Raw genomic sequence first — 24,760 nt, 5'->3', positions numbered from 1 at the left:
AAAGTAGACTGTTCTTTAGAAATAGAGACACGTACAATATATGTGTGATGTAATATTAAGGTGATTTTAAAATGTGTTGAAGACTTACCATAAAATTATCTGACTCGGATCGAATTTAGTTGAATTAAACCAATCACAATGCAAGTTTACCATACTTGCTAGGCAATAAAATTGATTCAAATTGGACTAAATTGAGTCCAAAACAATAATTTCTCCGGCTGCAAAAGCCTTTTTATTTATCAACTTTCTCTCAACACACCAAACACAGTTTACTAGACCAACCAAAACCACAACTACAAAAATCCCCCAACACTCTTTCTTTTTCCTTCTCTCTCTCCCTCAGAGACTCTTTTCTGCTTTTTCCCCCTATGCAATGGAATTCAATCTGAAGCAATGGAGAGATGAGTCAGAAGAAGAAGAGCATCAAACACCTTCAGCAAAGCTACCAAGAATTCAACACCACCCACCTGCACTCCCCTTGTTTGGACCTGACTCCAACACCAACCTGTCAGCATACTCTCCTGATCCTGCTGCCAAATTTCCCAGTATCTCTCTCTCTCTCTCTCTCTCTTGATACTGCTCTGAAAAGTTTTCTCGATTTTTAGCTTCCAAGAATCACTGATTGCTTACCTGTTTTTATCATTGCTTTTCTCTTTGTGGGGTATGCTTTGAATTTGGACATGGTTTCAGGGATGGGGAGCTACTTCAGCTTGTCGCAATGGCAGGAGCTTGAACTTCAGGCCCTGATCTTCAGGCATATGATAGCCGGAGCAGCTGTTCCACCTGAACTCCTCCATCTTGTCAAGAAAAGCCTCATCAACACTTCTTCTTCTCAGTATTATCTCTCCCACTCTATTCACCAGTGTTATCCCTACCAGCCAGCTTGTAAGTTAACCCCATCTCATCTTTCTTGAATTTGCTTCATGAACTCGATTTCTTTCCTGTATGCTTTGAAATTTCAATTTGTAAATGAGGTGTGTATTTGCAGTATCTGTAAATTTCCTGGAACGGTTTCTTGAAATTTGGCATTCTTGAGATCTTTTTGAACTAATTTTAACTTCAAAAGCAACGAGTAATTTCATCTGTTATAGCATGCCTTTTGCTTACATATATTTGTGAATGCGTATGGTGGATCAGTGCTGCAATCAGGGTATTGGAGCAGAGCAGCCATGGATCCAGAGCCAGGCAGATGCAGGAGGACGGATGGGAAGAAGTGGCGGTGCTCGAGGGATGTGGTGGCCGGTCAGAAGTACTGTGAACGCCACATGCACCGAGGCCGAAACCGTTCAAGAAAGCCTGTGGAAGCCCCCACATCCACCACCTCCGCCTACGGTGGCGACGCCGGTGGTGAAACCACCCTCAAAAGTAATCATTCCATTACTGGACAGGGCATCTCCACCGGCGCTGGTGACCGCCCGCATTTCACACTTTCGGTCCCTTCGCAGTCCACGGCTCTTCGTCACCTCAACCAAAGGTATATTACATTCTTGGCATTGTAAGAAAATCAAAGTAATGTGACAAGGGTTTCTTTATTAGGCCTCAAAATTATCATGTGAAAATGGTAACTCAGAACTTCGAATTCCTCGTCGCCAACGTTAGTTCAATTCAGTTCTAAAACCAAGTGATTTTATATGTGAAATTGGTTTAGGAGTTGTATAAATCTCTTTGTTTTGTGGGGCTTAAAGATAACTACCATTATAGAGGGATTCTTGTTCCCTAAAAGGTAGAAAGTCACTAAATCTTGATATACAATGATCTAAGCCAACAACCGGTTTGATATTCTCCAACAGCTTTTCCATTGTTGTTAGATTGTGTGGTCCTCAAAATGCATTCACTTTGGATTCTTTCTGTCTGAACGGAGATGGGGTACAGACCCACCATTGTCTTCATGGTAGGACCCTGTCTTGATATTTTCTGAGTTTTTGCAAAAGGGCTTTTGATTGTGATCAGAGTTATCCCCAACCACTTGTTCTCTCTGTCCCTTATCTTAACCCCCCCGTTATTGTTAATGCTCTAACAACCTTTTTCTTTTCAACATATTCTAACTTTATAAGTGATGTTTGTAGGCCTTCGGATTCCATTGCTGAGACAAAGGCTCCATTTGAAGCCCAGCATAATGTGCAGTACAGTGGCCAAATGCTTCGACGTTTCCTTGATGATTGGCCTAAACCACTTGATGAGACGGAAAATGCTGCCAATTCTGTGGCTTCAGCCACCAACTTGTCCATCTCGATGCCTGGAAACCCGTCGTCTGACTTCTCATTAAAGCTTGGGACGGGCAACAGAGACGAGGCTAGTGCTCAAGTTTTGAGTGGTGAAAGGGTAAAACCTCAGCTGAATTGGAGTACAGCGTGGAGAACTAATCCAACAGCTCCTATGGGCGGACCCCTAGCCGAGGCGTTGAGGTCATCAATACCCAATTCATCACCGACGAGCGTGCTGCAACGATTGCCAAGAGGTCTTACCTCAGAAGCTAGTTATGTTAACTCCTAAGTACTCCATGGCCATCTTGTGTCTGGTGTTTTCATTCCCTTTTTTCTGTAATTTTCTCAAGCTTGTGAATTATGTGATACCCTTTTCTTTTGCCTTGAAATCTGGGTGGTTTTCTTCCTTCAATGTTGAGAAAGGCAGAGAAGTGTGCTGTACAAATTTGCATGAAGTTTAGTGTACGAATGATTCATGAATAGCTGTGTCTTTGCTATAATTTTCAATGATGCTTTCTTGCAATGTATCTAAAAAGGATGTTATCTGTGGCTACGCAAAATTTATGCACATTACAACAAGTGTCAATTACACTTGCACCCTTTAAACAAAATATGAAATTATACTTTTTTCAAAAAAAAAAATTTAAATTACACTTACACCTTTCCGAATTTTTTCATTTCCATCTGATCCCTTCTATTAGGGTTTGAAAAAAAAAATATCGACATTAGCAAAAAAATTACATAACTTTTTAATTTATTATTCATTTAATATCAATATGTATATTTTTGTAACTATAAAAAGATAAATGTAATATATATATATATATATATATGAAGTGAGGCAACATTAAATTTATTTTATTTGCATTAAAGAAAACTGAAAAATATAATAAGTTTAGAATTTAATGGAGGAACAAAAAACAATTCTATGATTCTTACTGCTTTTATTATTTTAATAATTCTATTTACAAACTTATTTATGTGATATATATTGTTGAGAACCAAAAATGAGATTTAGAAGAATGAAAACACTAAAAAGTTCAAACTCTATAAAGATATATACTTTTGCTTAATATTTCGAAAGTTGAGATAAGTTTTAAGAAAGTTTTATATAAATTTAAAACTTTTGTAATATTTAACAATATTTTTGAAAATCCACTACCCGACTCTTGGACAATTCCGAACATTTTTTAGCCACCATTATCACTCAACAACTTCATATGCCCTCCCTATTTGTTGTTTGATAGTTCAGTAATTCCATGATAAATAAACGTCAAATGTTAATAATAATAAACCAAACGAATACTTATTTGTCGATCGCTTAAACAAAATTGAGATTGAAGAGTGAGAACTGTTTACAAATGTAGGCAAAAGATCAGTTATGTTGATACCCACAAAACTGAGTACCTTCAAAATCTTTGCCCCCTGACTATGTCATTAAGGAAAGTGCATGTAAAAATTCTGCAATCCCGTCATGAATTAGATACAAGAACAGCCATGTTCGTTATATTGCCATACGGATACAGTAAGTCGTAAAGAGATATGGAAAAAGCAGGCATGACTTTGAGTTCATGAGCTTGCACAACAGAGTCAACAAATAGCATTCAAAGCTCCTTTGTCCAGAAGATGTGAAGCCTCTTTGACATCATCAGTTAAAATGCATGATACAGATACATTCAGCTTCAACTTGCTGGTTGAAATGCACTCCTTAATCTCCACTTGCACAACCCCTGCAACCGCAATGCACACATTCTATAACTTTCTCCTCTCGCAAATGCTTGGGCACTCGGCAAACACAAGTAGTTTGAAAGTTATGGTCCCGAGGCTGCATGCACCTCAAGCAACACAGCCTTTCATAACCAGGCTGCAAAGACACCAATCATGAGAAACGTGGTATTTCATAATGCACAGATCACAATCGGACTTGTTAACGTCAAAATAGACAGAGAATCCTTAGCACTGATAAAATTAAACAAACACCAAGAGACACAACAATAAAATGATCTACAGTTTCTACTATCATGATTAAATCTATTTAACATTATGTACCAACCTTTTTCCACTTTGCGATTAAATTACGATCTGCATATCCCTGATCCATGCAGAACTCATATAATTCTTTTGAGATCTCCTTCCTCCTATGATAAAGGTCAAAGATGTATCGACTCTTCTGATGGGCTATTTTGAAAATAGGCCACAAGGCCTCACACTTCCTTTTTCCATCATGAGGATCATTCTCAGCTGCCAGAAAAAATAAATAATGAAAACTCAGTGTTTACTCTTTTTGTCTCCTTCAGGATAAATACAAACACAATTGACAACAAAAATTAAACCAAAAATGGAAAAAAGGAACCTTCTCTCATCTTTGCTTGTAGTTCCCGTAGAGTAGGTTCAATCAACTCCCATCCCTCTGGGTACTTTACCCGGTTAGTCTTCACCTTGGGCATGATTTTCTATTATAGATTGAAATACAGTATGATAAGATATGCTGGGAAAATGCATAACAATGTCAGAACTATGATTGCACAGTTGATCACAAAAATTATAATCTATAAACCCGTTCAGTCTATCTCACTCAAATGTAAGGTTTAGGATTTTACAATATTATCAAGAAACTCGATAATGTTCCTATATCTTCATGTTGGTAAGTATGAGGTGCGCTTTCATGAAGAGAAGCAGGATACTTCCAGTATCTAATTCTTTAAGACATATAGCACCGAGTCAGACATCCAGATGAGGTCACACTTAGTCTGTAGCGTCATAATGATTAATCGCACGAGTCAGAAGTTTGTAACTTCAGAAGCTAATCTTGAAAAAACTGAAACAAAGATAGCTGGGATAGGATTACTTCCAGTGATATGGAGATGCAAGACTTGGAAGATAAAGATTCATATTAAGCCACTGCATTAAAATCCCAGAACTGTCACTACGTAATAATATTTTTGCAAACCATGAGGAGATAATCTACATGGTTCTGAAACTGTAAAGCGATGATTATACCATTTCAAAGCTGCACAACCGACGGATTTCGACTATCTGACAGAATATGTTAATGAGTGGCGTGCTGCATTTAGTGGGACATTAACTGGGGCAAGTATTCTCGCCAGTTTTAACTAGTTACTTATTAATCTTTGAATGGGTTTTTGTACCTTGTCAGCTTCAATTTCTACAATGATCTTCTCTCCAACTCAAGGAAAAAAAAGAAAAAAGAGAACAGTACGACAATCTAGGGGCATAATCAGATTTTATCCCTTTGAGTAACAAAACAACGGAAAGGGGGGGGGGGGGAGCATACGGTGATAAAAACCCTAGAAAAGAATTTGGTAAAGCATCCAACTTCAGTTCCTACGCCAACCACAAATATGTTTTATCTCAAATAACGAAACGCGAATTGATCAGTAAAGAAATACAAACGCCAAACTTGTAAGCATTCAGTTAATCACGTACAAATATACCTAAAAAATGAGTGATTCCAACAAATTGCAGGGCGCAGACGGGATCACCAGAGCAAATTAGGGACCTCCAGCGGCCAGGCCACAAAGCAACTGAAACTTCGAGTTACAACAGAGAGAAGGAGAGATTTGGGAGCCGCGTCAGAGGAAATGAATTGGGGAAGGAGAAGAAAATCGCGTTCTGAGGTTTTGAACTCAATTTAGGCTGATGCGAGTCTAGAAGAATCGATTCAGAAGAGGAGCGTGTGATATCCTTGACACGCTTTCTCGCTTATCCCATACTTTGGATTAATTTTTAACTTGAATAATGTTTTCTTTAATTTCTTTGATTAGCATAGTTTGCTTTTATTTTGAATAATTTGTGATTGGGTATAAGTACAATTCTACTCATTTCATTTTTTCCCAAATAGTTACTGATACGTATATGTATATTAGGGGTATGCAACACATGCATGCATAAACATACATCTTTTTTAGAACGACCATGAAAATTTTAATACATGAATAATGAATTTTTTGTTTAACTGTACTCAATTTCAATTAACTAAGATGTCAAATCAATCATGCAAGTCAAAATTTCACTTAACTCTAAATTACTTAGTTTTAGAAAAAAAAATATATAGTAAAATATTATATCTATTAGAAAGTAGAAAATTTTCCATATTAAAGTCAAATAAAAGAGGCAAAACCAAATTCCATTACAGATGCTACATATTCTTGAAAACAGCAAAATATGAATTATCTTTTTTCTTTTTCCTAGATAAAAGATACTGAAAAAAATATAAGATAGAAAATAAATGAATACTGGGTATAGATGCATCATCAAAGTTGTCCAAATGGTAGACAGATCTTGGCTACGGTTGGCCTTCCAGGACAGAGATCCTTAGTTCAACATGTAAGCCCTATAATCTTTCCTTTACCAATGTTCTCACAAGCTTTTCACTGTTCCACACCAGTACTAGTGTCTCCTTATGCACCGGGCTTCTGCAAGCGGCCGAGTTGTGCAGGTCTAAGGTGTTCTTTTGAAGCTTGCATCTTGCAATCTTAACAGTACTGAGGAAGTATCTGTCAGAAAACTGAAGGGGAACCCTTATTACATGCAGTTTCTTGATAATTAAGGTAAGTACTGGTTGCAAAATACTACTTACACTTGGAATGTCGAAATCACTTTCGCTTGCATCACATACATCAAGTGAGATTTTACGAAGCATTGGCAGCTGCATTCATCATAAACATAACGAACATGTTAGTCTGTTCGATATTTCTTAAGCCCGTATTGCCAAATATAGAATAGTTTACCTTCGAAGCAGCATAAATGATGAAGTTTCTTGGAATTCCACAGCCCTGCAGTTTCAACAGAGGGAAGCATTATTCTTGAATCATGGAATGAACTTGTACACTTTTTAAGTTTTAAGGCCTCCTGATATCAACTCCTAAGTGACCAAAAAAATGTGCTCAAGAAATTCAACAATTCAATATGTTTTGGACTCGGAAAGATGAGTGCATAACCTAAATATGGTGGCATTAGGTACCACTAAGGTTTTTACTACAGAGAACTTGTAAGCTGTCTGCCACCGTACAGGTGATGTTGAAGCAAGTGGAACCATCATGAAGACAGAAGCTCTACTTGGTCAAGTAGTACAAACACAAAAATGAGGCCAGATAACATCAGATATTCATATAACATCCACCTTGTGGATAGTTCATGTAGGTATTAACTGAACATAGATCGCTAGCTAATAATTTACATAAGAGAAGTAACTTATTGCAGAGAAAGTCAAGTTGAGCACTCACGGTGTGACGTAGTATAAGATCTTCAAGCGCATGACAGTCCAAAAGAGATCTTACACCATTTGCAGTTATCTCTCCACATCCCTGTAAAGCAAATGGCAATGTGCTGAGAATGTGAAATTATAGATGCAGATCAATGCCCTGCAAAAGAAAATAACAAGCAAAGATGGAGCCGCGTATATAGAGGGATATATACCATTGCATTCTCAGCAACCTAAGATGGAATATTGCTTTTTGAACTATGAATTCTTTTGTATTGTCTCCTAGCATGACCTCTTTCAAATGTCATACCTCACTTAAAACCCTTTTGGATACAACTTACCATATTTCTCATAAAGACCAAGATTAACTTGGCAAGAATTCCGGGAATGAGTTATTGTCTAGATATGATCCTTGCTATTGTCTTTTCAATAAAAGCATCCTACAATGTACTCCTACAATTAAACCATGTTCTGTTAATAGACATGTTGGATTTACAATTTCCTGGAGCATATTGCTAGGATTGATGAAATTCAATATGCTCCTTCATAAATCAGTACAGGTTATAAAGAGAATAAGCTGTGTGCAAATTTGACGTCTCAGAATACTATTTATATTTCAAGTATCTATTGATGATTTTTGGTGTATCGAATTTAAATTTTGGGCATAGATGCTTAGGCCTTTGTCTTTGTTCCATGTCTTCAGGCCAACTAATACTGTGTCACCTGTATTATTGGTAACTAAGTTAGGTGGGTACATTTGTTAGCTATCAAGACAAACTCAACCATCATCTGCTTTCTATATCAAGAAAGATCATCATCAACGTATCTATTAAGGGCATTCTAATAATTAATTGCTGAATAAATTTAGGCAGGAAGGGATCAATGTTTGCTTCTTGCTTGAGTCCTTAATGGAGCAATACCCACTTCTCTTCTCTCATTTCCTTTGTTCTTGTTTTCTTCTTACTTCATTTTTTTACAAACATGATGCCAAAATAAAGATTTACCTATTCAGAATAACAAAAGAAATTAGAGAGAAGGGTAGCAGCAAACCTCAAGATGGAGGGATGTCAACCCTGGCCAACCACTTGAAATTATAGCTTGTGCTTCTATAAATGATACAGAACGAGAGGAGCTTTCATTATCATTTGCAGTGGTATTAAATATCACTTTTGGCTCTTGAGCCACATCTCACATATAAAGCAGCACATAAAGAAAGGACAATGGCAATCAGATGCAGCAGATTGGAAAAACTCGAAGATAAAGTTTAACAATCAGAAATATTTAGTTAGAACAAAGTTATTCTGAATACTTCAGACACAGACACCCACCAGAATCGAGCAATGTGCATCCTATCAGTGAAAGCTTAACCAGATTGGTGCAGTTCTCAGCCAGAGTAGCCAGTTCTTCATTAGTCATCCATGGCGTTACTCTTTCAAGTTTCAAGTTCCTCAAATTTGGCATATTGAAGTTAAAACTTAACGAGGATATGTCACCAAAGCAATAGCAAAGAGCCAGGAATTGCAAGTGTGGCAAGGTTCTTAGTATTTCGGTTATGGCAGAATCAGATATCACCTGTGAACAGAAATAAATATATCATACAATGGCACTAATTGGCTGCAGGCAGTTTATAGTTTATAATAAAAGAACAATTCTACTAGACACCAATAACTTCCTGCTCTAAGACAAAAGGATAAAGAAGAATGATAGGAGAGAATGAAATCTGATTCCAACTGGCTACCACAGAATATCATACACATTCCTTCGATAGTTCTATTTGTAAAAATGCATATGCCGCGCGAGAACAGATACTAAAAGTAAGGAAAAAGAAAAAAAAAAAAAAAAGTATATCCGCACTGCTAATTAATACTCAGTTTTGACCATCAGTAGGAGAAAATTTACTGTTGGATAATGTAATTAACAAAATGAATATCATAGCTCACCTACGTTACCTGAAAATAAAGAATCAATGTCTCGAGCATTGGACAGATGGTGGGTAACAGCTTCAAGCCATCGTGACCTAAGGATCCACCTAAACCAACAACTAAGCTCCTTAATGTTATAATTGCTGGTTTAAGGGCGGCAAGAGAGAAATATGAGAACCCCCATCCAACTTCAAACTCCTCCAATTTGCAGGACTTGCCTAGTTCAGAGTACAAATCTTGCGGGGTGAATGATGGAATACACAAATTTCTTTCATTAGTTTCACTTTCCGATCGTAACAGACGCCTACAGCCTCTTATCTTTAGAGACTTTAGATCAGGATTTCTACAAATAACATGAGTTAAAGCAGGAATCGAGACCTGAAATGTCAAGAACAACGTTATTGGATTAGTTAGGCATGTGCATGTAACTGTGTTTAACTCAAACTTAGTTCTGGTACCAGCAAAGTAGACAGCAACTCAAGATAACTCATTCCTAGAATAATTATTTAACCCAAAAAAAGGGCATGTTTTCACATGTTGAAGCTGATCAAGGAAATGAAGCCCAATGCTATTTCCTTTACCACATTTTGTCTTTAACATATATGGTACACAATCCAAATCTCCTTTTCAGTAATATACGATGACGTCAAACAAGAATGATCTTCTAATAGAAAGGCTTCAGGTTCCTTTAAGGCAGCGTCCGTACCTCGGTATCTGAAACATCAAGCATCTCCAAGGATGCCCCTGAAAACCTATAAAGAGCATCATCAACAAGTTGAATTTCTCTGAGACACAGACTCCTTAAATTATCTGCCCCAGATATAAGCTCACACAAAAGCTTTCCCGTCACCCCTGGGAACAGAGTTACAAGTTTTCTCAGCTAAAAAGTAGTGAAAATTAAGATAGTGGAAAGGAAATTTAAACAATACATACCACGGCAGCCACCAATGTGCAGAGTTAGAAGTTTGTGAGCAATCAACTGAGAGTGCCTCTCATGTTGCTGCGTTACACTGGAAACACCCGATGAAAGTGCCAGAATTGAATTGTTCTGAAAAGAAGTATCACATGCCAAAACTGATTGCAGAATTTTGCATCTTAGAATCATTACTGCTATACCATGGTCCGTAACTGATGTACAGCCTTTCAAGTTAATGTAACTCAAAGAATGGCAGACCTCTGAAATCATAAGGAGATCAGAATCTGAAAAACACATTGAAAAACTAACTTTAACTTTGACAGGCTTACGAAGTAAAATTTCTCTATGCCCCAGAACATCACAAGATAACGAAAGCCATAATATCAAGACAGTGCGAAAGAAATCAGGTCGCAAGATAACGGAACAGTGCAAAACTTTCATTCCAGAAGAAGGTGATTGGGGGAGAAGTCAATTTTCTATCCAAGCCACGTGAGTATTCACCGTCTTGGTAATGCAAGGACGGTAACCCAGGCAACCTTTACCTATATTCAAGTAGGCTTCAACCTTACTTTCATCTGAAGAATTGAAGCCCATGCTATCTACGTAAATGTTTAAAACCTTGATGGAGCATGAAATAACAAATAAAGCAGTATGTGGGCATAGATACATGAGAAGAGTACAATGATCTCGTGGCTAAGACCCCATCTCAATTAAACTTCATGTAATGGAATGATGAAAAATGCTAAGTACCCACATTTTACTTTAGAGTCCATAAACATTCAGTAATCACTCTCCCTAAGCCCTTGGCCCTGGTAACAGAATCCTAGCACCTAAACCTCCATAGGCAGACTGCCTTTGCATGAGAATTTCTGAGTACTTTCCTTATTTAACAATAATTCATTTATGTTTTTATTCTTTTTATCGATTCCTTGTTTTGGGGTGGGAGGGGAGGGCAGCAGAGAGAATCTTACCACTGATGTCGATTCGACCTTCCAAAGTGAGTTTTATGACATTTGATGGCAAGGGCCTTGATGTATAAGATAATGAAGTAGCTGACTGGAAATTATATATGTCAGACGACGCTGTTGATGGTTCCAGTGATGGAACGGATGAGGATGCTATAATAGATATTTTTGCAGGTATAACAGGGGTAATATCCAAAGTCAGGTCAATGTTTGTTAGTAGAGGGAATTTTTGCACCCATTGGCCCAACTGTCTTGTCTTGAAGTTTGAAAAATAAGCTGCCCGTAATGTTCGTAATGATGGGAATGACTTGCAGAAACAATTAATTGCTGACTCCAGGAAAAGAGATGGACAATTTGAAATATCCAACTCCTGCACCGCTTCAAAAGTCAACACCTGACCCAGGGCAAGTGAGAGCCTGAAACCATCCCTGAGACTATTTGCATGGTTAGCAGAAGACTTCTTAATGATCTTGCTGAATATCCGATCTGCATCGCATGATGGAAGCACAGAAAGAAGACATAGTCCTGCTGTAATCTGTGGGCAACCAGAAACATCCACTTTCTGTACATATAGAAAAAATTTTTGTATTTACTAAACGCCCCGGGCTATGCACAACACATGCAATTTAGAAGACACCAAATTGACTGTCTATGCAAGATCATATCTAAAGAAAGGAACTCATATATATAAAGAGAAACCCGAATCGAGAACTTCCAAAGAGGTTGTGAACTGAAATGACCGGCATGTAGCCCTGTGCAACAACAGTGAGGGAACTCTCTCTTTCTTTTGATTTATTTATTGATAAGAATGTTGAAAATCAATCTTCGAGGATTAAACACCTGTCGTTTTGAATGCCTATTTCTAAACTCTATGAGACATTCATTTCATTAATCTTGAAAACCCGTAGTACATAAGCACATTGTTCCCCCACCCCAACCAACATAGATTCTTAACATGACAAGTATACAGTACAGCTTGATATCAATAAAAAGTAAATGTCAAAAAATCAAATTAAAACCAAATCCTTGAGAAGGATACAGTAGTTTGTTCAATAAATAATATTAATAATTCAGCCAAAAAGAAGTTCCAAGAAATACTGAGTATGCTTGAAATGAGGATAAAGGTGTTAGAGGAAAAACCTGTGTATATTTGGTTAACCGAATCCTAAGGTGGCTCGAGCAACCTTCTGTAAAGATGTCTGTCAAACTCATACAATTATGTCCTGCTAGACTCACGATAGCACCAGTAGCTTTATCAGCAAACTTAGTAAAGAAATGGCACCTCCTTTTTCCTAAAACATAAAATGATGACAAATTTATAGATAGTTCATATACTGAGGCATTCAGCATCTCTTTTGCTAGTTAATAGAGCTAGTAATATATGCAAGAAATCCTACCAGCAGCAAACCACAGGGGGAGAAGGCCTGTTCGTATCTGTTCAAAACAAAAATGAACAAGTTGGTAATAATAAAATTGACAATTTCAATTTTGTCAACGGAAGAGAGTGAAGGTCATCTTCCCCTACAAACTTCTGAAAGTGCTTCCCCGTCTACACCAGGTTTCCATTCAATCAACAAGTAATCTAAACAATTGATGTCTCCTAGTTGCTTCTAAAAACGCTACAATTCTGTATCTCAAGCCATATTCCTCAAACTCTCTTCTAGTTGTTTTCACCAAATCCGAAACATATTACAATTTAGAATTACAGCTTATTTCCCTCAAATCTAATGCATCCTCTCAAAAGCCATCCCCAATACAACAACAGGTTATGTTACTATCAGTCTAGAACCATAAGAATCAATCATCAACATGGATAGAAAATTCTGACCACGTTACATGGAAAGTTACTGTAGCTTTATACCATCCAGTACTTGAAAGATGTCCAAAATCTAGCAAAGTGAAAAACTAGGATGACACACCTAGTAAAGATGTTTTGATGAAATCTTAAGCGGCTAAGTTATATGCATGCAGAAATGGAAATTCTTCATGTATTACTGCATTCGAACTACCAATGATGAACTAATTATCCAGGCAAAGTTAAATCAAATTGCAAATTATTAAAAGTCAAAGATCTTTCAGGACAAATTTATGAGAATACATTTTTAAACAAGAATTAGGCATTGTTCTATTTTGTATGATGGTTAATAACGTTCACTAGTCTAATCGTCATCAAAATTCTGTGATGGTTAATAACGTTCACTAGTCTAATCGTCATCAAAATTCCTTTTTACAACAATCCATCTGATGAAGATCATGAGCTGTTCCTGAGAAACTCTGGAAGCATACCGCAGATAGGAGCAGGACACATAAACTAGCAGAAAAATCTTTCAGGAGTTTTCTTAAAGGAGGGCCTTCTACCAGAAATAGCAAGTCACTCATTATCAAGGTCTACCAAAGTCAGAGTGATAGCGCTGCATTTGGTTAATTTGTGCTATGGCTTCTATATAATAGATATCTCACTCATACCCTGTGACATAAATCATTGCAACTCCAGCCCTCTGATTTTGTGGTATTTGCAGTGAGCCAAACTAGAACTGCATCAGCAAGATGCTTCTCACTGTGAGAGCAAAAGAATGGTATCAGACAAATTCATAAATACATTGCAAAGGGTTGAACCATTTAACCTGTCTACAGTCAAATCGGGATGCTCGATACAGGACGACAATAGTTTGTCTGGGAAATCAGTGTATGAGTTGAATGACAATGCCCACATCTGAAAATATAAAGCATGAAATATCAAGTTTAAATGAGAAAGCGATCAAAATCAGTGACATAAAACTATGAGAAACCGAAAGAACAAGACAATTGTTTCTACATCAACTGATGCAGTCTGATGATGATAAAAGAAATGAAACTTTGCTACTGCACATTCTAATAGTCATGAGTGAGAAGCCATAACTGCAATTATGTTAAAGACCATGGCTATGAGCATAAACTCGAAATATAAACAAAAATCCTTCAGGTACAAGAGCAATAATGCACCAAAAAATCGGACAAGAGTAGCAGTGTCAAAGCTAAAGCACTTACAAAGTTCCTAGCCAGATAACTTGTACACAGCTGTAGGATAGAATCATTTGCTGCAACATATTCCACTTCCATCTATAAGACCGAGGTTTATAATATCGATGTTAAAGAAGGAAGTAAAGCTCAATATGTCATATATATACATCTTCATCATGGTCTTCTATCAAATGGAAAACCTTACCACGCTCGAGACCATACTTCCAGAGATCAATCAAGCTATCTAGACATAATAGTTGTGATTGAGATGTCACTTCTTCCAACCAAACATGGCATTTCAAGAGAAGTGTCTCCACCCCAAAGAATAAAGCTGCCTGAGAACATATTAAAGCAATTTCAGAAATTCTGATCGTAAACCTCCCAATAGAACGGTCCTTAATGGACTGAAATGAAACCTACTTATTAATAATTTGGGGGTGCAGAGTCAATTAATCAGGTGCTAAAGCGAAAGAAGACCAAAACAACAGGTAGATACTCCTTGACAAGCTTGAAGAAACAGAGAAAGATGACGATACAACGAAGGACTATTTTCCAGATACCATCACACCAAACTTTCAATTTGCTGATCAAAATGCCCTATCAGGTAGCACTCAGCTTAATTGTAGTCATGCAACCAAATCAATCCAGTGCACCATTCAACTCAAAATCCTCAACATTATGTAAGAAGTCTTTACCAAAATCATTTTATGCATCAGTTGTGAATAAGAATAACCTCAAACCCAAGAGGCGAAAAAAGAAAAAATAGCATTTCATGCATTAGGTAAATGTCTTGTTTGTAATGTTTCTTACCAGGGCTTGATTAGACACTCAAATTAATTTACAGTTTCTGAAATTTTGCTTTTCCCCTAAACCAGTGCTGAATTCCTAGCCCAGGAAACACTTAGGACGAAACTTCCACAAGTTAAGGGCCTCAAGATAACCCTTATTCAACAACTATAAAAGAAAAAAACACATTACCTCATTCAGGGGAATAAAATTATCAGAGGTAATTTCTACAGGGCAACCCAATATGAAGCTCAGAACACTGGCAAAAGACTCCACGTTCCAATGTATTGACACAGAAGTGAGCCCATTTTCACTAAAAGCAATAAAGATAAACACCATCAGTAAATGATATGGCCCGTGATAAAGCAGCATCATCAGAAATGTTAACTCAGAATCATGGAAACAAATCATTTGCCTGAAGCTTCCACTAAGGAGTCCACGAAAATATGAAGATTCTTCAATAAGCCTGTGATTCAAACATTAAATCAGAATCTCTTGAATATAGACAAAGACATGGAAGCTTACACATACAGCAAGATTTTGTCTACTTGTTTCTTTCATTGTATTAACTAGCGTACATTGTAGGATTTGAGAGTTGAGCTAATTTCATTGCCTGTTGGGATTGACTTCGATTTTGAGGAGTTTGTGAGCAAAAACCGACGGCAAGTCCCAGCTACTGATGTCGGCCGTTGAAAGTACAATCTCGGGGAACTCGTCTGGTTCTTCATCAGGGTCCGAATCATTAAACTCGCTGCATATGAGAGTTACGAGGTCGGGGGTATGCTGTTCGTCTCCGATCGACGCCATTACCTTTGGGTTCGAAGAGAAGGAGTTCTCTACTTGTTTCTATTCAAGATGATCTTTCCCTTCTCATATTTGGTTTTGTGTTCTATTTTCTCTTTTCTTTTCTTTTCTATTACAAGAATTTTATGTTATTTATTTTTTGTTACACCGAATTCGGCAGAGTTTTTAACTCAAAATCTCTATACTCGATTATTTTGCTGCATAAATCTATAAAATAATTAATATAAATTAATCAGTGTTTATTTTATTGTACGGTACTCGTTATAAAAACAAAACTCTGTATTAATTACTGTTAAACATAAATAACCAATACCATGTGATATAAAATTAGCCCCAAGATTGCGTCAAATGTGAATAATCATTATACCCCTGAAATTTGACATAATAATAATAATAATAAAACAGTATTATTATTATTATTTTGTTATTTATTAAATTTTGTAAACAGATTGATACATCAAAATAAACACTTGATAAAATATATCCTACATCAATAATGCTTATAAGTAAACACCTTACTAATTATATAGGACTTTTTTATTATTCATTTAGTAATTCATTTAATACGATTCTCAAAACAAACGGTGCCCTAGTAAATTGATAAGAAGTATTGCTAACTCAACTAACAATTGATTACGTTATAAAAGATTAGTCGCAGTAACACGTGATCTCGAAGTGCATATATTTAATAACTTTTTATATTTTGAAATATATTATAAATAAAAATAAAATATATAAATCAACACATTGTATTAAAAAAGACAATTCAGTACTATCAACGTCCTCCATCAATGCAACAATGAATTATCAGCTTTTCGAACCAACGAGTATATATGGCACACTCACATTTGTGCGCACAATTAATTTAAATTTTTTTAAAAATATATATTATTATTTTAAAAATATAGTAATTAAATTAATAAAATATTAAAAAGTACGAAAAATGAGGGAAGAGAAAAGAGATGTGAAAGTTGAGAAAAATGAAATATGGGAAGTTAAAGAGAGAGATAGACAATTTAATTAACATATTTAGAAACTACGTAAATATCATTAAGCAACGCCGATTAATATTATTAAGTTTTGATTACTTATAATATTAAAAAAAATTATGAAGAAAATTCAATATGACATAATTGGTAACTTATATTTATCCCGCGAATTCAGCAAGGGGAGTCTGGAGGATTGAAGTTGCATTTTCAAAAACAAGAAAAAGGATGCTTTTGCAGAAGTCGCGCATTTATAGTAGCACTTTTTTGTAGTCCATATAAAAAGGAGCGCGTACTGTGAGGGATTAACAACCAGAGTCTCTTCTCTTCTCTATTTGTTCTTCCCTTGCTTCTTTCCCTCTCCACATAGTCTCCGTCAATGTCCAATGTCCATGGAAGAAGAATTCAATCGGAAATCAACCCCACTCAAGGGCCGAGATTTTCAAGAAATAGAAGAAAATCAAGGGCGGTGAAATTCTCAAGTGTGTCGAAGGGAGTTTCTAAAAAATGATCTGTTGATTGCATGCACAGCCCTTGTTGTTTTCAGCACTTCTTTTCTTGATGTTGTGCATGAAGATTCCACAATTATTAGGCTTTGCATTTCTTATACTCCTCACTTCTTGGAGGTTAAAGAGGTATTGTATTTCTACCCAATTTCTTGTTTTCAATTTTCTTGAAATAGGGTTTGATTCTTGATATAGTATAGGGAACAAGTGAATCTTGGAGCAGTACAATTTGATTACTGAATTTATGAACTTTTTTTGTCGCATGGTTTCTTGGTATGATTAGTTACCCGGTTCTTTTTGTTCTTTCTTGTATTGTTCTTTTTCTCATGTTTTCTTGAGGAGTTAACCGATTCTTTTTCCCTTTCTTGTTCTTTTTCCTTTTTTTTATCTTGTTTCTTGAGGACACCTTGAATCTTGGAAAATCCACTAAGGTAGTGCTTTTGTCGACAAGACTGTTGGAGACTATCTTCTAGCATTCTGGAGGTTTGTGTTCCTAATTTTCCTTCCAAGATTTTTGAATTTTTCTTGATGTAGATAGAAATGTTGCATGTTTACGAGGCGTTTTGTTACAAATCAAGAAATTGAAAGTAAAGCAAGGAAAAGAAAGATGCATTGCAGCGAATCAAAACTGTTACAACTAAGAAGAAGAAGAGAGTGAAAAATATTTAAAGGCAAACCCCAACTAACTTAACTAACAAATTGCTAAACTACTAAAAGAAACTGGAAAACAAAAGCACACTTCACAGAACATGTTTTTGTCACTATATTCAAAAACAGAGAACAAGTTAGGTACTGATCTTCTTCTTTCTCTATTGGATGCTCTGCTTACTGGTTATGGTTTACATAGTTCATCACATTTGGTATGAGATATAATTTCTGGACGTCATTTCATTGTTAATTTGTTTGTGTAACTTCAATAGTTTTTGTCATTTTTATAGTTTTCAGCACCTCTTATCTTTGGAGTTCTGCATGAAGATGATGACTGTTTCATTGTATGCCAAGGTTACTAATATTCTTATCTTAATTATATTTTTCTCTTATTCTTAATGCTAAGCATATTCACCTGAATTCATAATACTCGACTCTTGCTCTTTATTGAAATTGATGGTATGGGTTGGCTTGAATTTCCGATCCCCCTGGATTGGGATAGGAAAGAAAGTTAAGTTTCAGCAAAATATGATTGTTTTATGTATAATAGTTGCATGTCTACCTTTGTGTGTCAATTAAGTTCTTAATAGTTCTATATTTACCTCTGATTATAATGGTACAGTGATTTTCTTTTTCTGTTAGAGCTTAGTGGTATTTTCTCAAATTATTTGAACTGGTTGTCCTTGGTTCATATGGACTTTAGTTCTAATTAATTTGGCTTTGTTGTCTATAAATCACTTGTTACAAGCAAATATACTGATGTTATTGGTTATACCATGTTGGTGGTCTAACATAATCTAGAGTGAGACTATTGTTTGAAGCTAATGGAAACTCATGTTGTGATATCTTGACTTTGATCAGTGACTCCGGGTCCATTTTTGGAGCCATAAGTAACCTTTTATTTTCCTATTATTATCCATATTACCAAGTAGATTCGACTCTCTCCTATCTTAATATATATATATATATATACATATATTGTGCTTTCACTGTAATGTAAGTGCCATCCAGCCACTCTCTTTTACTTCTATTTTAGCTCGAGTATAATAACTTTTTTAAATCAATAGAAGCTTGCGAATCGATCAGCAGTATTCTTTCTTAAGCGCATTTGGGAAATGTTTTTCTTGAATATGAAGTATTTTCGCTGTTGCTTATGTCTGCATCTAAAAAACTTTCTTGGTTATAATCTATTTTTGCTATGTCTCTTATGCCCCTGGATCTACAAAGTTTATTGTTTATGAAGTATCATTGCTAATTGGTTATGCCCTTTAATTGGAGTATTCTATGAGCTAAGGTTTAAGTCGCACCCAATGATTATCTATGTTCTTTTCTCATATCCTAGTTTCTTTTACAATTCTGTCTTAATCCATATTTTAGGATATGGAGGCAATATCTGATTTTGTTTGCCCATAACACATATAGCATACAATTATAAAATGGTATCAATTTACTTGAGAAATTATTTTTCAGTTGTATGTATAACAACCATTTTATTTTGATATATAGATAACAAGCACTTATGGTATCAAATTATTTGATTAGTGTAGGTGATCTATACTCGTTTGTTGGAAGATTGAGGGCTTGAGCCTGATTTTGGTTTGTCAATTTTGTGCGAACTAAAGTAATCTCAGATTCTTATGAATTGTGTGGAATTCAAAAGGGTTAAGTAGAAAATTTAAGCACTCAACTAAAATACACATTGGTTGCTATTATAATGCATTTTGACAACATTTAAAGCCTAATGGCAACCGCCGTATCAATAGTTTCCTCTCGATTTGTTTTTCTATCTGAAAAGTGATCTATGTTCCTTTCCATTCTACTCTGTTGATTCTTCTCCCACATTTGAAAATCAAAAAATGTTGAATCCATTGTGTTTACAATTTGTAAACTTCAAAACCTAAAGCCCTGCCGTGATTTCTGTGAAATGTCCTTGTTATCACTATTGTAATTTGGAAGAAACGGGAATATGGATTTTTTATGTTGCTAAGAATCCGAAGGATGCATGTGTAGTGTTGAATGCCAATATGAAGAATAAAACTTCATTCTTTTTGAAGATTTACTTTTGGTTTATTCATTTTGTGGGGTTCTCTTCGTGGGCTTGTTTTAGAATTTTTTGATGTTGTTTATTTATCATTTTGTATGGATGTGCAGAAAATCATGTTGTCATGTTCTTGACATCTTCACTTTTGCAGGTGTATTGTAGAAAAATTTGTGAGAAACTCTTTATTATACAATCATAAACTATTTATTTGTGAACTTTGATAATGGAACATTATGCCAAAATATAGGACGATCGTCTACATGCCACTTTTATTTTCTTTTAATGGGATTTGATAACTCTTTGTTCAATATTATATAATCCACAAATTTGAGGAATGATTTTCTAGGAACACACAGATTTGGCAAATAGATAATCTTAGACCTGGTAAATACTATGATTTTGTTTTCAGAAACTTATTAACAAATTTGTTTTTCTTATCAAATGCTTTCATTTCTAAAACATGTACTTACCACAAGTATTTCACTTTTTTCTTTCTCTTCTAATTCAACAAGTTTTTCACTTGCACATGCATGGAGTTGCTTATGAATTAATATTCTTTTCAACTATTTTCTTCTCAAATCAGCTTGTGGTGCACAAATTTTTTTTTTATCTAGATAGTTTTTAGTAGCTTATGATGAATGTTTTTAGATAAATGCTTTAGAAATCCTAAAAAAGCCCAATTCATTTTTGCTTTGATAACAAAATGGTTTTTATAATTTTCAACAAAATAGCTTTTATAATTTTTAAAAAAGCACTTCACCGGACCTTTTTCTCTATAAATTGATGAATTCCACGTGTTTTGATGATTGATTTAAATGTTTTTTAAGTTGTTGAGAGCACTTTTAAAAAGGTGTGTATTAATTATGATATTTATCAATTCAAATGCACATGTATTTAGGAATAAATAAATCAAATTGGCATGTAGACAACCGTCAATATTTTGGCATTTGATGTTTTATTAATGAAGTTCACAAATAAACTAAGTTGTGTTTTGTATAATAATGATTTCCCGACAAATTTTACTATGATACACTTGCAAAAGTCGGATGTGAATAACATGACAAAATATGGTGGTCTGCAAAATTTGTACAAAATTTTAGATATATGACATTGAAAAGTTCTAAAAAGCAAACCTTGAAACAAAACCCAACTCAATGAATAAATTGGGAATAAATCTGCGAAAAGGTGGAGAATTGTTCTCCAATTCAGGCATTCTTAACTATTTTGCATCCATCATATTCTTGGTGGCTTAAAAAATTTATATACTTGTTCTTTTCAAATTAAAATAGTGAGAACGTGGCTTTTATAGAAATTATAGTAGACTTTTAGTTTTGAAGTGCACAAAAAAAGAACACAATGGTTTTTCAACTTTTTGGATTTTCAGACATAGGAGAAGTTGATAGAGAGGGAACGCATAGGAACATAGAATACTTTTTAAGATAGAAGAAGAGGGAGAGAGAGAAATGGATCGATATGTAGGTTGCCATTTGGTTCTAAATGGTGTTAAAGTACATTATCTTAGTCGGTGTGTTTAGTAGAGTGTTTAAATTTCTTACATAAACCTTAGATGTCCCACACAACTCTTAGGAAGACGAGGTTATTTAAATAAGCACACATGGCAAATCAATGATAGACTCATAGTCCCTCAACCTTTAATTGACAAGTATAGACTGGTTGCATGTTTCTCATTCTTTTCCTTTTGTTTTTTTCAGGCTGACATTAAATTGAAGTTGAAGATGTTTTAACACAAGAGAAGAATTTATCATTCCGTGAGACGAGTTGAAGGACGTTTGCAACTATCTAATGTTAAGATATGTTGTTGTAAATTAGAATACTTTGTTCAAGGGAGCTTTAGCATTCTCTGTAAATTTGTATACTTTGTTGTAAAATGAAATGAAAATTTTCTTCCAAGAGATGTTACCTAATTTCATAAGTCATAATTAAGCCTTCGCAATCCAACTCGTGGTACCTCAAACGTCATAATCAAACATTAAATTCAGAAGCCCTAAAAACATAATCTTTTAACTTATCACAAGCAAAATCAGAACAACTCTTTCTCTTTTCTTTGATGAATATTCGAGGCAAAAATGAGGTGGCTTGGTTTGGTTACTTATGGGTGAAGGAATGGAATTATACTCTGATGCATATGAAATTGATGTGTTTTAGACTGCATCAACAACTCAACAGTCACGACAAATGACAGCTTTCGAACACAAGATAAGCAGGCCATGAATGGTGCTTTCAACTATGTCCTTCATTTTTTTTTTCCTTTACCAATTCAAAAGCAAAAGAACTTGGCGAAGTCGACTTGATTAATCGATATTTACTTCGGTATCTCCAAAGGGAAAAGTGATGATTATGTTATTAGTTGATATAAAAAATCCCACGTTTAATGTTAATTAAAAGGGAGCTATAACTAAATTTTCTTGTTTAGTAGTATTGCTTCAAGCACTTTGTTCTTCATGTCAAACGGTCGGCATATAAGTAAAAAATTATTATATAAGAATGTTAAATGATGGATAAATTAAAATTTTATATATATATTTTTTGGCTGATGTTAATATAAACTTTAATGAAAGAAGGTCATGTGTAAATTGTGAATTTCATATCATTTTGATTTTTTTTTAAAAAAATTATAATTTTGTATTTTTACATGTAAGTATAACTAATGCCAAAAAAAAAAAAAGATTAAATAAAGTATGGAACAACATTGGAGTTCGTTTTCCGCCCCAGTTGTACATGATTTCCTGCCATGCAGATATGTAAATAATTATTAATCAGAAATGCATTCCTCTAATTCGCAGCTCCCCCAAAAATGCAACATTCATCCCAAAAACATACAATTCACCGATCAAAGGAAACAAAAAAGAAACAAAATTCTCCTCGATTGAATTTGTGCAATCGCGATTATTTGGTACTTGAGGGAAATTGAAACTACTTGGGAGTGGAGGGTTTGGAGAAGCAGTAGTGGCAAAAGCCTTCGATTTGGCGCACCACCTTCTTGTGGAAATTCCGATGACAGCTGCACGCGGCGCACCTCAAGGCGGCGCTGCTCCCCTCTTCTCCCGCCGGCATGAACTCGCAGCACCCATCCACCGCGTACTTCCCGATGCTAGCCGCATGATTTTTCCGGCACTCCTCGTAAGTCACCACTCCTCTATCCTTGGAAACCTTCCTCTCCTTCTGCAGATTCATTATTTTTCTATCGAAATCGAAAAAGAAGCAAGTAAAATCCCTAACTATACTACTTATAAATACAATTGGTGTAGAAAATAGGAATCTCTAGGTTTTCAATTGGGGTAAAATCAAATCCGTACTCCATAATACAGCAGTAGGCGGAGCATTATTTAGAGGAAGAGTAGGGCGCCATAGGTGGCGCAGCCGATTTTGATTGATTTCTCGCCGGCATTGGTAGATCAATATAATGGCGTCCGGATGAAAAGGTAGGTTTGCTGTAGGGGTTTCAATAATGGATAGAGTATTCATTATTCTTTCTCGTGCATGTCTTCGTTATGGATCGATCCCTTTCATCCTCATCAGTCATCAGCACTACTGTTTTCCAATTAATTTTCTCTCCGCTTTCCGCTTTCATTAATTATACTGCTGTCCCTAGCCCATGATACTTTCACATTCATCAACCCTTTCGGCAAAAAAGGGAAAAACTAGATTAATGAGTTAGTACACTTCTTCATGAATTTGGATAGTCGCGATTGTGATTGATTGGTTGATATCTCCTTTTTTTATTTTTTATTTTTTATTTTTAATCTTTTGATGCTATGGAGAAAAATGGATGAAGTAATTATTAACATGAGATTGATGTGTTTAGACTAGAAATATTAATTCCCATTAAATGCATTACAATATATCAATCCTCGATAACTATTAAGGGAAAAATACAAGTAATTCTCTTATGATATTATAAATAAATGAATTATTTTATATAAAAAAGAAATATAACAATTTACTCCCCGCAATTTAAAAAATGAAGAAATTTACCTCCTATTATTTTTTATAAAGGGATAATTTGCTCATTCACAAAATCATAATGAGTTGAATTGCATTAAACCCTTACTATTTACTATCACAAATAGCACTTATTTCTATTTTGTCTTTTATATTACGGATAATGTACACAAATGACTTTTATTTTTTTGTATAATTACAGAATCAACAAAATAGCATATGTTCTTTTTTTTTGGGGTATGTGTAATTTTTCAAAAAGTATGGATAGCTTTTATAAACTGCGTTGATATTTTTAGTGGGTGTGTATATAATTTTTTTAAAAAAATGAGTGATTTATCTAAATAAACATAGAGTAAGAGGTGTAAATTATATTTTATTTTATGTATAAATATTGGGTGTATTTCATATATTAATTTCAAAGTATTTATCCCAGCAAATATTAATTTTATCCATCCAATTAATTGGAAATCTAGATTGATTTTTCATATAAAATTAGATATATATATATATATGTATGTATGTTTATGTGTATAATTAACGTAGCACAAGCTAGCTAGCTTATAGTAACAGTTTATTATGAAAATTATTTTATAGTAAAGTGATGTTGTGGTGATTTGAGCAGTGAGAAGACGAGCAAATTACTTTCGGACACGCTATTCATTGAAATAACAAGACACAAACCTACACCCATACAAAAAAACTTCTCTCTAGAAAAAAAAACTTGGAATGTATCAGGCGTGTATTTTCCTAACTTTTCCCCATTCTCAAATCACAAGCACATTAAAAAGTATATTA

At 35.0% G+C, this 24,760-nt stretch overlaps 3 protein-coding genes and 1 long non-coding RNA gene across 10 annotated transcripts; 2 read left to right on the top strand and 2 right to left on the bottom strand.

The window, feature by feature from the left end:
- Nucleotides 1-240: 240 nt before the first annotated feature.
- LOC105161780 (growth-regulating factor 3) lies at nucleotides 241-2,686 on the top strand. The gene is made up of 4 exons (XM_011079591.3): nucleotides 241-545; nucleotides 691-885; nucleotides 1,138-1,474; nucleotides 2,067-2,686. Exons 1-4 carry the CDS (start codon nucleotides 374-376, stop codon nucleotides 2,491-2,493), a joined length of 1,131 nt encoding a protein of 376 aa, XP_011077893.2. The 5' UTR covers nucleotides 241-373; the 3' UTR covers nucleotides 2,494-2,686.
- An 872-nt stretch (nucleotides 2,687-3,558) lies between these two features.
- Nucleotides 3,559-5,882, bottom strand: LOC105161779 (protein BUD31 homolog 2). 2 transcript variants are annotated; one of them, XM_020693624.2, is made up of 4 exons: nucleotides 5,660-5,882; nucleotides 4,558-4,692; nucleotides 4,258-4,445; nucleotides 3,559-4,068 (listed from the first exon to the last, which is right to left on the bottom strand). In XM_020693624.2, exons 2-4 carry the CDS (start codon nucleotides 4,649-4,651, stop codon nucleotides 3,913-3,915), a joined length of 438 nt encoding a protein of 145 aa, XP_020549283.1. In that variant the 5' UTR covers nucleotides 4,652-4,692; nucleotides 5,660-5,882; the 3' UTR covers nucleotides 3,559-3,912. The 2 variants fall into 2 exon arrangements, with proteins under 2 accessions (XP_020549283.1, XP_011077892.1); XM_011079590.3 differs by having other exon boundaries at nucleotides 4,558-4,657; nucleotides 5,660-5,878.
- A 404-nt stretch (nucleotides 5,883-6,286) lies between these two features.
- LOC105161778 (ubiquitin-protein ligase) lies at nucleotides 6,287-15,915 on the bottom strand. 6 transcript variants are annotated; one of them, XM_020694043.2, is made up of 19 exons: nucleotides 15,631-15,915; nucleotides 15,433-15,483; nucleotides 15,210-15,330; nucleotides 14,437-14,566; nucleotides 14,259-14,308; nucleotides 13,856-13,944; nucleotides 13,698-13,788; nucleotides 12,629-12,665; nucleotides 12,372-12,523; nucleotides 11,238-11,793; nucleotides 10,284-10,526; nucleotides 10,057-10,202; nucleotides 9,378-9,728; nucleotides 8,757-9,000; nucleotides 8,479-8,534; nucleotides 7,451-7,531; nucleotides 6,956-7,000; nucleotides 6,805-6,873; nucleotides 6,287-6,732 (listed from the first exon to the last, which is right to left on the bottom strand). In XM_020694043.2, exons 1-19 carry the CDS (start codon nucleotides 15,822-15,824, stop codon nucleotides 6,559-6,561), a joined length of 2,880 nt encoding a protein of 959 aa, XP_020549702.2. In that variant the 5' UTR covers nucleotides 15,825-15,915; the 3' UTR covers nucleotides 6,287-6,558. The 6 variants fall into 6 exon arrangements, with proteins under 6 accessions (XP_020549702.2, XP_020549701.2, XP_011077890.2 ...); XM_020694042.2 differs by having other exon boundaries at nucleotides 10,284-10,550; nucleotides 15,631-15,914; XM_011079588.3 differs by having other exon boundaries at nucleotides 10,284-10,550; nucleotides 15,596-15,771.
- Nucleotides 15,916-17,017: 1,102 nt separating this feature from the next.
- On the top strand, nucleotides 17,018-21,915 carry LOC105161776 (uncharacterized). Its single transcript, XR_847799.3, has 2 exons — nucleotides 17,018-17,796; nucleotides 21,715-21,915. It is a non-coding gene; the product is annotated as an uncharacterized LOC105161776 (long non-coding RNA).
- The last annotated feature ends 2,845 nt before the right edge of the window (nucleotides 21,916-24,760 follow it).

Source organism: Sesamum indicum, linkage group LG5, assembly GCF_026168435.1.
Source record: "Sesamum indicum cultivar Baizhima isolate 11 linkage group LG5, ASM2616843v1, whole genome shotgun sequence".
Taxonomy (NCBI): domain Eukaryota; kingdom Viridiplantae; phylum Streptophyta; class Magnoliopsida; order Lamiales; family Pedaliaceae; genus Sesamum; species Sesamum indicum.
This window is presented reverse-complemented; position numbering and strand designations above follow the sequence as displayed.

Coding starts and splice junctions, on each gene's coding strand:
- LOC105161780 (XM_011079591.3), top strand. CDS start 374: ATGGAATTCAATCTGAAGCAATGGAGAGATGAGTCAGAAGAAGAAGAG. Junction 886..1,137: donor TTATCCCTACCAGCCAGCTT/GTAAGTTAACCC, acceptor ATGGTGGATCAG/TGCTGCAATCAGGGTATTGG. Junction 1,475..2,066: donor CTTCGTCACCTCAACCAAAG/GTATATTACATT, acceptor TGATGTTTGTAG/GCCTTCGGATTCCATTGCTG.
- LOC105161779 (XM_020693624.2), bottom strand. CDS start 4,651: ATGCCCAAGGTGAAGACTAACCGGGTAAAGTACCCAGAGGGATGGGAG. Junction 4,446..4,557: donor ACAAGCAAAGATGAGAGAAG/GTTCCTTTTTTC, acceptor TTTTTCTGGCAG/CTGAGAATGATCCTCATGAT. Junction 4,069..4,257: donor TAATCGCAAAGTGGAAAAAG/GTTGGTACATAA, acceptor GTGTCTTTGCAG/CCTGGTTATGAAAGGCTGTG.
- LOC105161778 (XM_020694042.2), bottom strand. CDS start 15,824: ATGGCGTCGATCGGAGACGAACAGCATACCCCCGACCTCGTAACTCTC. Junction 14,309..14,436: donor GAAGTATGGTCTCGAGCGTG/GTAAGGTTTTCC, acceptor AATATGTTGCAG/CAAATGATTCTATCCTACAG. Junction 8,535..8,756: donor ATGCACATTGCTCGATTCTG/GTGGGTGTCTGT, acceptor TATCATTTATAG/AAGCACAAGCTATAATTTCA.